Consider the following 13,318-nt stretch of genomic DNA (forward strand, 5'->3'; position numbering starts at 1 on the left):
CACATTGACAATACTGAAAACAACAGAGTAAATGATAGCTGATTTTTATTGTGAATGCATTTGAGTCCATCCTGTTATTGAATGCAAAGTATTTATTCATATGACTTTTCACAACAATTTTTGAAACCCGACAGCTTACAAAACATGTACATATGCAATGAGTTTATTAACTGTTGCCATATTTTAATTAGCAAATGAATCAATTCTCTGTTTAGCATTGATTACGGATAGCGACAAGCCTGGGAATCCCTCCAGAGAGGAGTTAGCATCACCCCTATGGTCGAGGCCTTGTGAGGCCAAGTCAATACCACTGCATCCTTGGCTTCACCTGGGACTCAATAAAGCCTTCCACATCATGGGAGCTGCCAGTCAGCACTGGCAGTAAACACAACTTTATTAAAACAGCACTTGGGCAGCCATTGGGGACCACCTTGTGCATGTTCAATTTGCAAATGGGGGACTGTTCGAGGGAAGACAGTTAGCAGACTTCACTGTGCTGCAAAAGGGGGTTGGGAAAGAACTTTGGTGCGGTCGTAATGGTCCTGAACCTGAATTATTAACAAGCTTGCTGATATTTGGAACTGGCCCACCCATCCATAGCTTATTTATATTTAAACAACATTGTCTAATTACCCTATATAGTGGTATAATGATTACAATACTGTTGTGATCTTTTTTGAGCACTTCACATAAAGTAATTGCATTTTTTTGTTTGTTTTTTGTTGAATGAGTTCATTCTAATTTTAACTCTAAACCTAATTTGTATAACAATTAAAATTATTATAATCGATCATTTGGCATGTGAGTTGAGACACTTTTAGCCGAAGAAAGTTTTTTGTAACTTTCTTTGGCTGAAAGTGTGTTCTTCATTTAATCATAAATTGTAAATTGCAGATAAATTAATGAACCATCAGTCAAAATCATAATCTGACATTATACTGGCACAGTGGTATTTGATTTTTCAACAGTGGCCAACAACGTGGTTAATACAGCATGTGTGTCTGAGATGGTGGTTTGAACCTCCAGCACATATATACAGAACCTTTATTATCAACAACTGTGCTCCAAAACAAAATCATGCACACAGAGGGTATGTAAGTACTACTAGAATGGTCTTGCAACATGTGACAGTGGCATTTTTTTCATATCACAATGTGCTACAATATCATGAGAAAATTCTAGAAGAGATCATTAGTATATTTATTCTTATGTAATGGTAAAATGCTTTTCAAATGCTAACTACAGACAGTTTTCACAAGTGTTAGCCTGCATGTTGTCTTTAATGTAAAATATTGATTGTATATAAGTGATGTGCAGCAAGGTCTCACTGCTCTATTAAAATGTGCAAAATATCAGAGAAAATCAGTTTTTATCAGTTCTGTGAGACATTCTGGGAAAAAAAATAAACTTATTTCTTTCAGAATGCTTTATCAGCAGAGGCATGATGCAGTACATAGCCAAAAAATCCATCCTCCATTTTTAGATGGTGAAAAACCAGGCAGGCTGCAATGGATGATGGATCTATTTTACATGTTTCTATTCTCCACAAGGCAATCAATGTCCCTGATCTGTATAGATCCTCTCATCCGCTGTGCTTTTTCCTTCCTTCTACTGGTTTTAAACAGCATGTATTGATTTCCTCCTTGGAATTTGCTGGCGTTGAGTTCTTGACTCCCATCCATCAGTTCACCTTAAGGTAAAACAAAACAAAGGAAACCGATGCCTACAGTATTTGGATGGTTTGAAACCAATAACTTTTATAATTCAAAAATGAACATTAGACCTCCCTTAGATTCTTTACCTGCTCATAGATTGCTTGACTGGGACAACTGAAAGATTCCACAATGCTTGTCATAATGTTTAATTGCAGGACAATTAAATGGATTAAAAATAACTATTAGACATTATGGTCCAAAAGATTCTCTTCTTTAATACCTACAGAAATATTTGCAGCCTCCTCCTTTGATAGTCCAGAGGGGTGGATCAGGATTGAATCTGTACTTGCCATCAAGTGACATAAAGGTGATGGAACAGAATTCTTCAGCAGTTTGCATTTATGTTGGATTTCTCTAGGCAATGTTACACTCTTCTCAAAGAAGTCTTCCCAGTGTACAATTGAACCATCTTAAACTACTCAGGACTACAATAATGTTTAAAAATATGTCTTTAGGAAGGTGACTATTTGAAATGCTTGACAAAAAACTATGTTTACATGGTTTGTGCATGGCTTTACATGCATGAATATACAAAACTGGCATAGAATCAGGCAGGAAATATATTTTTACATTTTAAAATACCATAAGTGACTAGGGGCTGAATTAAATCAACATTTCCCATTTGACTTACAAGGAAATGCAAGCATTCCACTTTGTCACAAATTCAGATTGCCAAGTTAGTTTTGGTGATCGCTAAATTTGCCAAACCTTGTTTGTGAAAGAAAGTACTATGGCCAGGAGGGCTCAATGAAGACCATATTAAATGTATGCTAATGAGAGGGACTTCAGAGAGTAATTTGTTTGGCTTAGAACAACAGGTCTTTGTAGCCAGTTAAGACCAATTAGTCACTCTAATAAGCTAGCAGCAGTTACTTATAGCAAAACTCCCTCATGAACACCAAATACCACAGAGACAAACAGTGCCATAATGATCCTAAAACAGCAGCACCAAGACTCTTCTGTGGACTTCATCATACAGGGATTATTAAAAATATATACCTGCTGAACATATGAATACACTCCATAGCTAGAATGAAAAAAATAATCTTTTTTGTGTTCCTTGTCTTTCAATAATTTGACCACCTGATGGCACTAAAGTTGATGGAACTGAAACATAAAGTTTCCAAACTGAAATATTACAGTTATAAACCCTAGAGGACAGCCATATATTGGTGGTAAACCTGTGCAATTGTGAGTTTATATTTTTTTAAAAACCTAATTTTTTATTTGTTGTTTGTATTATCCCACTTTTTCATAATATACAGTACATAATAATTAATACATCATAATATACATTCCAAAATAATACACCGCTCTAAAGTTAAAGATCATTCATACTAGTCATACTTCATTAGCATGTTTACATTTTAGTATAAAGAGTACACATATGCATTAGGATGTATACATCCCCTCTACATGCTATCTTATTACACTGCAACTGTCCCTTCAATGACAGGTAAATAAGTCAAGGTGATCAATTTGCAGAGTGGAGGTCAAGCTGGATAGGAACACGTCTCACAAAAAGTGGGGGAAGCAGTGTGCTTCTGAAAAGTAAAGCATTGCCGTGGCCTGGTCGCAGATATCACAAATTGCCAGAAACTTAAGACAAGCTAACAGGCTTGATGAACATAAGAGATTAATACTGAATTCTTGTAATCATTTCCTTGTCTTCTGAATAAATCTGTCTCCCCAGAAGTTTATTCTTTGTGCATTTCCAAGCTGCACAACTAATAAAAATGGATTACAAACATAACTTGCTCATCGCTGTAGAAATGCAATTCACGAAATATGATGAATGTGTGTTATTATAGTAATCAGTTAATGGGTCATTCTGTCATGACCCAGAGTCAAATTTGAGCAATCCCAAGGTCAAAGATGTAGCAGAAAAATGATGTTCATAGTTAACAGTTTATTAGTGTAGTGATACTGCTTGAGCATTCACGTGTATGACTGCAAAACAGTGGCACACAGTGCTTCACACCTAATGGAACTGCTCGCATCAGAAATTCTGTCAGGCTCTATCTCAGGCTTACAAATACAAATCAAATACCCCTGATTTATGTATTCAATCTCAATGCACGTACCAATGAATATCCCTAAATGTCTCATCGGTGAAAGGTCTTACATTACTATGTTGGATGCAACAAGGCAAAATAAAATGAGACAAATGGCATAAAGAATAACACTACATCATCATGGGTTCTTTTTTCACTTGTGGGGTAGGCACAGCTGTAGTCCTTGAAAATGTACTTTCAACCTAAAATAATAGAAATACAGCGTCTGTATGTAAAATGTATGTGTACTTTCACAGAAAAAGCACACACAAATATATTCGAATATGGAAAAGGAAACCATAAAGCAGTTGATGAAATCAAATGCTGATGACAACAAAACATTGCTTTATCCAATAAACCACGTTAAATAATTTGCGAGTGATTTTTTTATTTATTTTTTTCCTATTTTAAAACAGTATGGATTGCCGAACACTACGGTAACATCGTGTATACAGAGCCCCTCCCTTGACATTACCTTGTATACAGTAGTCAGCCATGAGAGTCCCCTCTTTGGTGGCTGTTTCCCTTACTGTCAGTAGACCCTGCCCCTCTCCTTTTATCACTCCATTGACGTGTTGTTAGCGATTGGTAGCAGAAGGGCTGATCTATCGCTTGAAGAGGTCATTCTGGCTTTGGCTGCCACTTGTTGCTGAAACTTGCCGGGCTCCTGCAGTCACCGTGAATTAATTCATTTTTAAAAACAATTGTTTCCTCGTAATCGAGAGGTATAGCTCAATGTTTGAACAGAAGCGCGCCCACTTACAACGCTTTTAAAAAGGATTACTATTGAACAAGTTACTATCTCACCTAACCCGAGGAAAAAGCATGGTTGATAACACCAGTATTGTGACTAAATCTGCTCTGGTAAGACTCCGATCTTTCAGTTCTAATAATAATGACCTACGATTTGATAGTTACTATTAATTGACGATGTTTTAAAGGTACGAGTACGACATTGTCAGATTCCAACATGTGTTTTCCTATACGTTAGGCTACTTACTAGGTGTAATATTTCAATCGGATGCAATTTTTTTTTTTACGGCGCTTGTTTAGCCTATATAGTAGTCAAAGTGTGTTAACTGTCAGTAAAGCATGCTAAGCAAATAGGCTAGCTATTGGACTTTTATATACAGTAAATACACAGCGCATGGTTTTCTGATAAAAATCCCAATGTATAAAATGGACAACCTTGCAAATATAAATATTTTATATCCACGCTAATTGGGTTACTTAAGTAATTAGTAATTAATTAAAGACATATGGAATCATTCGGCTATAACTCATTAGAGAAAACAGCTTTATAGTTGCAAAGTGCAGTGAGTTGTTATAACTACTGGAAATGTGATCTGTCGATTGGTAAAATGATTTACTGAACTTGTATTGTGTCAAAAGATTAATAAGCTCCCCTCCTTTACTCCCCATTGCATTCACTACATTATGTTCTCCATAGGACTTTCAAGTAGGCCTATAATTTTAAAAACGGTTTTCCATTCCATCTAGGCTATCCAACCTGTATTTGGCTTAACTCTAACATAAGTAAGGTGCTTAAACGATTTCTTGTAAACGGATCCGATCTGATCCAGGTATTTCTTCTCTCCGGTTAGCAAACAGCTTTCTCCTCGGCGAATGCCCTTCCTTTATTGGTGTCTACAACCTCTGCCCACCACCATCTCTCCGGTTCGCAGTCCCATCCGCCCAGCAGCGGCATGAAGTTGGAGGCGGTCATGGAAAACCTCCAGCGACAACAGGCTGCACGTTTGGCTCTCGAGGAGAAGTTGCGGTACACACAGAAAGATAAAGAAGTCCGATCCATAGTTGAGTCACAGTTCCAACAGCAAGCCATAGCCTTCCGTCAATATCAGGCGGCGTTCCGAGGTTCATTCCCAGCGGGAATTCTTGATCAGCGTTCGGAGACAAGCTCCGCACTTCCGCATCAAACTGCACTCAAGTACCCTGAGCCCGCGGATGACTCTGATGTGGATGACGAACTAGAACATACTCGTGGTTTGGAAGACGAAAATCAGCATCTGGAAGAAGATGAACTGGAACGTGAAAGAATCACGAAGGAAGACTTCGCACACAGCTCACCACAAATACGAGAAAGACACGACCCTAAAGGGGTCACCGTGAATTTGCTTCCAAGTGACGGCCATCCATCGTATACCGCGCAGAGGCAATCTGTGTCCCCGGGAGGAGTGGCAACGCACGTACAAACACACCAGCACGAATGGACATACGAGGAGCAGTTTAAACAGGTGAGGCGTCACTACAGAATCTGCTTGTTGTCAGATTAAAACTCGAAGTAAAAAAAAAGAAAGAATCAAGTGCACACTCCGGGATATAAAAACATTAAAGTTTACCATCAGTCTGTGTACCGGGAATATAGTACCCGGCAGTGATATTTGGGCAGCAATAACACGAAAATTAAGCTTAATTTTAATAGCTAAGATACGTCACACAGCCTAGCATTAACATTCAACTAGTTTACTACTCCTGACCGTCGTCACCTGCTGCGATTGCGTATAATCTTTAGTATTCAGCTTGTAAAATCCACACTTGCCATGTTCTTTGTGAAGCATTTCAGGGAAAACACCCCACATGCTATTTGGTTTTGAATTCAGGAATTCCGATTCAGAAATTGGCACTGTTTTCAAAAACCTAGTTTATTTTCACATTAATAAATCATTTTTATTCTTTAAAAACAAAATTACTGGTGCGAGAGAGCAACTGCACGACTCGTTTGGGAAAATGTGCATTCGATAGATGTGCAGTGATTTATTTATTTATTTTTTTTTCACATCATTGCAATCCCGTTGATTATATTAATATACGATAATAATCATAGTTTTAAAAAAAATATATATGCTACTTGTCAAGCTGAAAAGTTGAAAAATGCTTCGCTTAAATTGATTAATTATTATCATTTGGCCCTTTTTCAGCTAATGGCATTTGCTTCCTGCATTCAACTGAATAATTCATTTAAATCATTCATCTACATGGAAATGCATTTCTCTTCGAATAAGCATGCATCATTATATTTGTACGTGGTGGATGACCCTGTCATCCTTAATTCGTGATCTGTGATTTCAATTGTCATATAATGCATTAAGAACCACATTGGAGGCTGAATGAGTGTATAAATAAAGGGATACAACTACAATTAAAATATGTATAACATTTAAAAAATCGAAAAATATACATTTAAATGCATCACATTTCCTTTGAAAAATATATAAATTACACAATAGTTTGTAAATGGGGACATTTCTTATTGACATATGACTGAACAGTATGCTTTGTTAATCAATAATATATTTTTGTTTTAGTTTCAACAAATGCATTGATTTTTGTTTCCATTCCATCCCATAATCATTACCTTTAGCTGGCACTTGTTTCTGTTTAAATAGAGACCTAAGTGTATTGTCAACTCAAGCATATTTTCAATAATTATCCACTTATATTGTAAAGGTAATTGCTATTTTATCAGATCAAGATGCTACCAAATGCTTAGATAGACACTTTACTTATAAATATTTCCTATACTCTTGCATCATGATAGATGCTGGCTCCATGCAATTTTTAGAGTCTTTAAATTATTTTTTTATGTAAATTACATCTCTGTGCGGATTCTTATTAAACTATTGTATCGATATTCATATTTCAACCAGTAATTTAATAAACAATATAAGGCATACGTGGTATTTTAGCAGATGAAACAGGACCAATATTTGAAATATGGACAAAGTTGTAAAAGTAAATCTTTTTGAAAGGGAAACAAAATCTAAAAAAATAAACCAACATGATATTTTAAAAGACAAAGCAAAGCCCACCTTTATTTATCTTAGGCAATAGTGCCTAATATAAATTTTTAAAAATTAAATAAATTTTATTAAGTAGGTACATGCCTTCTAAATATTAGATTTCACATTATGATGCATCACATATTGGTGATAATTTGCAGATATCACATTGCAATAATGAAAGAAAATGGGCAAAACAATTCCCTGAAACATAAAATTAAAAAAAAAAAATAGCAATTGAAGTGTTTCTCTGTCTATTGGTGAATGGCTATACGGGGATAGGGATTTTGTAAAGAAGTCATGGCGCATCAGTTAGGTAACTAAGATAACTACAGACAGAATCATTGGTTCAGGTTCCTGTGATCAGTAAGTGACCATTATTGAATACATAAAAAAAGACTAATATCAACACTGAGATAAATGATGTAAAGGATGTTTTAGAATAGATTTTCATCCAGACCCATCTGTGCTGCTGTTCTGGAAGAAAAAAAAAGGGAAATGAGAGTGAGAACTGGTGGCAATCCAAACTGGCTTGCGCCCAAAAATGCTGGGATCTCCCTCTCTGGCAGAATGTGCCGGCAGCAAGCCAAACCATTACGCGGCTAATGAACCTCTCTCTCTCTCTCTCTCTCTCTCTCTCTCTCTCCTGCTCTTACTCTCGCTCTTACTCTCTCTCAGTTCCCTTTAGTTGACTTTATTGACAGGCATACACTTGCATTGCCAATACAGTTGGATGCAGTAAATAACCAGAAAGCATAACGGACTACAATAGTAATCTAAATAAAGAAGTACAAAGCTACACCCACATTATATAAACATTACAGTCATTGTCTGCAATTAGACTTGTTTTTTAGTTTTCTTATTCATCGTCCCTCGGGTTGTGACAAAAGTGAAAAAATTCTGTGCTGCCAAGGCCACACATTTCCTGTTCTCTCAAGAGGAATGGCAACCTCCCACTCTCTCCTTTGTGTACACACGCACACACACATCATCAGACGAATATGGTTTAGACAGGAGGAAAGTAGGGTCAAACCAAAAAAAATTAACTTGCTAACCTTTTTTTTGAGCTTGTAAAACTTAACTTTGGAAAGTTCACTTCTTGCAATGGAATGCAAAATGACATATACTCATAGAAAATGATGAACTGACAGTATACTATTGTTGTTAGCTTAAAACTTTTGCACCTATTTTATATTGGACTGCTGTAATGTTGTTTTGGTCTGGTCGATTTAACCAGAAAAGTAGTGTCATTGTCCGTAGTCACATTGAAACATGCCTTGTGACATAACACATTTGATACACAATTCTCACTGACATTGTACAGAGAATGCTTTGTCTAGCTCTGGCTGTTGCTGGTTGTTACAGCAATATTGTAAGCTAGCACAATGAATCATTTCATTCCTAGAATATGGATTTATAGTAGTAATCCACAGCCTATACAATATCACAGGATGACCTAATGTATTTATGAATCCTCTTACAATTACACAAGCTCTGTTATAAAACATCAAGAATTTATCCACAGCCAGTTTCCAGAGGGCCCATTGTTAACTCTACAGCTGGCTTTGCCCCCACGCCTTGTCCACAGTGAACTAACACTCGTTTTATACTGTTGAATATATGACTGTGCAGAGTGAAACCCTGGTTAAATAAGCATGCACGCACAGTCTGAATTCCCACCCAAGCGATTCCTTGTCTTAACTTCTCGAGCTTTCCCCCTTGCTTGATTACGCAGGTTTCGGTGTGCATTTCACTGGAGATCCATTAAGTTGTGCAGTTGTGCGGTTGTGGCGAAGCTGAAACATATGCACGGAGTAAACTCTCCATATGGAGAAGAGCTCAGTTTCAGCCCGGGCTCCTGTATTTGTGCACAGAAGCATCCAACAGCTGCACTTTAGTTTTAACTTAGACCTGTCATTAGAAATGCCTAATGCCTATAGCACACAAGTCTGTCGCTGTGCTATTATTTCTATGCTAGCGGTGACACAGAGAAGTGAAAGAGAGTGACTGGGAAGTTTAATTGATTTGCCTTATGATGCTATTTGTTTGATGCAGCCTTTTCTTGAATGACATTATGAAAAGAATACCAGGGCTTTTGCTCCATTGCTCATACATGTAGTGATGAATGGGCCATATGCCACAGTGCTCTCCAAACGCAAAGCAGTGTTTTATCAGCAGATGGTTTTCTCATCAAGTGGTAGTATATTTAACATGTTTTTTTTTTTTAAACTTTCCTAATGCGCATATGTTTTTTAATTGCAAAGAAGCTGGTTTCTTTAGTATTCCATGCAGTTGCACAGAGGGTCATACATGAATACATGATACATGCTACTTATTGGATACAGTGTGTGTGCTGTATTTTTACTACTACTGAGTAATTGAAGAACTGGCTGCCACATTGTTACAGTTTCAACGGTTTCTGATACAGATGTGTCTGATTCATATAGTTGATTCACTATAGTATAGTGTGTTATTATGTCATTACATGCCTTTTTCAGAAGATAATATTTTGAGAATACTGTTCTTGAATATTGTTTTTAATTTTTAGTATTTTCCATTTGGATTATTGATTTTTTGTCCAACAGAATATTGATGTCAGTTAAAATAAAATGCATAATCTGGTGTATTGGCGTGGTCTTAAAAGAAACTTATTATCATTGTTCAACTAAAAAAGAAAAAAAAATTAATCAGGACTTTCTCCTCACCTGATTTTCTATAAGGCCTCCATAGTGGCTGTAAGCACATTCCTCCAATGTTAGGATTAAGCTGATTTTGCAGCTAGGATTTGATTTCCCAGTTCATGCCGTCTCCTGCAACCACATTGACTACTGGGTGATTTTCTTGGATACCTATTATAGGAGAGGTTGCTCAGAGAAAAAGCACTATACTTATAGTGTATATATCACTGCCTTCCAGGACACGGTTATCTCTTCAGATGTTCTATAAAATCATGAATTCTGGTAGAAAGCAGACTAGGCATTAGATTCAGCAGAGGGAAATACCTTTGATCAGAAATCACACTTAAGTACAACAGAAGAAGAATGGCATGGCATTATATCTAAATGCTGATGAGAGGCTGCGGTCTGTGCTACCCAAACCGTCTGCTTGCTACCTTGTGGGATTGAAGAATCACTTGGCCCTTAGGAAAACCTAATGATATTTCTATATGAAATGCCTATCTGATCTCTCATGTTATTTTAGCCACAAGGCACTGAGAGAGTGGATCCCACATCTGGCATAATGCACTTCACAAAATGTCTCCTTGCTGCCTGAATGGCTTTATTAGGTCTGCCACTTCTCTCCCATTAGTATGTATGGAAAAGCAAACATGGCACAATATACATGCCAGTCTATAGTACACTTGACCTAGACTCCTGTTAGACATTAAATATTAACACCTTTTATGGGCTGTTGATAATTTATTGAAAAAAAAAAAAAAACTAGACAAAGCAAGTTTTGCTGAAACTTTAAAAGAGAGAAACCTTTGGCCTCATTCACTTAATGATAGTTTCACTTTAATTAGAATTCAGCATTTCTGCTCCAGAAGGCAAGAATACAGCTGAAAGGGTCCATCGTATGGCATGGGAATTTGACATCTGTACTCTGCGCCTATCTCTACAACCGTGTAGAATTTATGCAAGATTAAGTAATCACTGATAACATGTGGTGCACATGCTGATTAGATGACAGCCATAAATGTCTGTATTTTTATGTCAAGGTCTCAGGCATTTTAGCTTTGGTTTGTCTTTAATGTTAGCGGAATCGCTACATTCTGCGCTGTTCTGTGTGTGGTTGTGGATTATCAGTTGTCTGAATATAAAGCAATTGAATTGTGTCCTGGCTCCTCTGAAAAAGAGACCTCGGTCTCAACAGGATCTCCCTGCATCATTGAAGGTTAAATAAAAACAAAAAGCAGTGCTTGTATTCTTACGTTCCTGTGTGCCTACTAATTAAAAGCGTTACCCTGTATTGTCGGGCTTTCCCTGGAAATAATATTAAAGTTACCTAAGTAAAGAGGATATGCAGTGGCAACAGTGTGTAGTAACATTCACACGTGAGGGATTTACTCCTTATAGGCCGCAGCGTCAGTAATCATTAGCGTGAGTAGCCCTTGAGTAATAGGCCGTGGAATTAAGTGTTGCAAACAGACAGTGGGTCAGTACTAGATATTCCTGTTTCAAGGAATAGCCCACCTCATGAACCTTTACCTCTCCTGGTGAATAACGGCTTTTCGTATTCTTGCAATGTTTTTGGGTTAAATAACATTAGATTTTTTGAATGGATTTTAGAGTGCCAATCGATTGTTCAGGGTTGTGTCTTTTCCACAGCGAAAGACAACTGAACATATTTGACGGCCCCTGCAGTCTGGTATGGTCCTTATAATGTATCATTCTGGTGAGAATCCCTGGATAACAATTAAAACACAACCACGTAAGAGCACATGTTGGATTGCAGATTGAGTTAATGCTGCGGGTGGGGGGGGGGGGGGGGGGGGGGCTCTGAATTAAGGCTCTCGTCAGCTTCACCAAGGGAGAGCTAAACAAATACATCAACTGGGGGCAAATGAACTCCTGCTAATCCCAGAGATTGAGGTGTTTGTTTTAATTACGGCTCAACCTGCTGCTCCAGTTAAGCGTCTGGCGCAGTGTTCTGGGAGTGGAAGACTTCGGACTGCGTGGAATCCGGTAGCTCACAAAAACAGTTTCTTTCCTCCCAAAGCGGTGGACATTTAAGTAAGCCAGGGAAGTTGGCCACACAGGTGCGTTAGCTGAACAGCTATGAGGGAGGCTGCTTGCTAACCGCTAGTTGTGCTGTGGTAGTCATATGCCACATCTTCCCTTCTGTTTCACCAGCTCTTTATTGTGACATGGAATGCTTTATGTTTCATCTTCCTCCATCATTAATTTATTTTACCCTGAGTTATGAAGGTTATGTAGCAATGTCTTGACCTTCCACCATATTTGCTTTTTGGCACACCAGTGACCTTCCTCAAATAATAACCATTGGCCCTTAGTACAGATTGATAGGTGCAGCAGATAAGTTGGCCATTTCAAGGGCACCAGTATTTGGCCAGTATTAGATTTGTCAATTGGGGTGTGTGTGTGTGCATCCATACCTGTGTGTGTGTGTGTGTGTGTGTGTGTGTGTGTGTGTGTGTATGTGTGCATGTGAGTGTGTGACAAATAGGGGATGGAGGGCAAAGCCAGCAGGAGAGGAAACTGTGCTAAATGAAAATCAGCCATATTAGAACAGTGGGCCCTGGGGAAACTGAGAGGCCAGCTGGAGGCCATGGCTTTGTCTGAAGTGGTCTAGGACACAAAGACAGTAGAATTGCAAAGTCCATCTCTAATGAATCCATACTGTTCAAGAGAAAGACATGTCAGGGCGGCTTCTCATGTCAATCATTTTATTACTGAGAGTCCCACAGCGGTGTGAGTATCTGATGAGGACTCGGTGTGCTAAAGTTCTTGTGAAAGACAGTTTCGGCGCCTGCTGTGAATTCCTCCCCCCTCTCCTCACTGTAAACATCATTCATCAATGCAGCTTACAATGCTTTTGTACACAATAACCGCTTACATTTAAATATTAATTTCTTACCATAAGCATACAATCACATATTAAAAGGAATATTGTTCCGTTCTGTCATCAAGGAAGCACACCTGCTTCTGTAACATGAAGCATAATACTGCCCAGTTACATTGATGTGAGATTGTATGGAGGACCAAAAATGCATAAAATAAATTTAAAT

General features: G+C 37.8%; 1 protein-coding gene and 1 long non-coding RNA gene across 2 annotated transcripts in view; one reads left to right on the top strand and one right to left on the bottom strand.

The window, feature by feature from the left end:
• Positions 1–800: 800 nt before the first annotated feature.
• On the bottom strand, positions 801–4,380 carry LOC135239259 (uncharacterized). The gene is made up of 2 exons (XR_010325324.1): positions 4,245–4,380; positions 801–1,690 (listed from the first exon to the last, which is right to left on the bottom strand). It is a non-coding gene; the product is annotated as an uncharacterized LOC135239259 (long non-coding RNA).
• Positions 4,372–13,318, top strand: part of LOC135239256 (AT-rich interactive domain-containing protein 3A-like) — a 55,725-nt gene continuing 46,778 nt past the window's right edge. The window contains exons 1-2 of the mRNA XM_064307801.1: positions 4,372–4,633; positions 5,374–6,024. Coding sequence (XP_064163871.1) covers positions 4,595–4,633; positions 5,374–6,024 — 690 coding nt within the window. The 5' untranslated portion in view covers positions 4,372–4,594. The remainder of the gene's footprint in view (positions 4,634–5,373; positions 6,025–13,318) is intronic.

The sequence above is a fragment of the Anguilla rostrata genome, chromosome 14, assembly GCF_018555375.3.
Source record: "Anguilla rostrata isolate EN2019 chromosome 14, ASM1855537v3, whole genome shotgun sequence".
Lineage (NCBI taxonomy): Eukaryota > Metazoa > Chordata > Actinopteri > Anguilliformes > Anguillidae > Anguilla > Anguilla rostrata.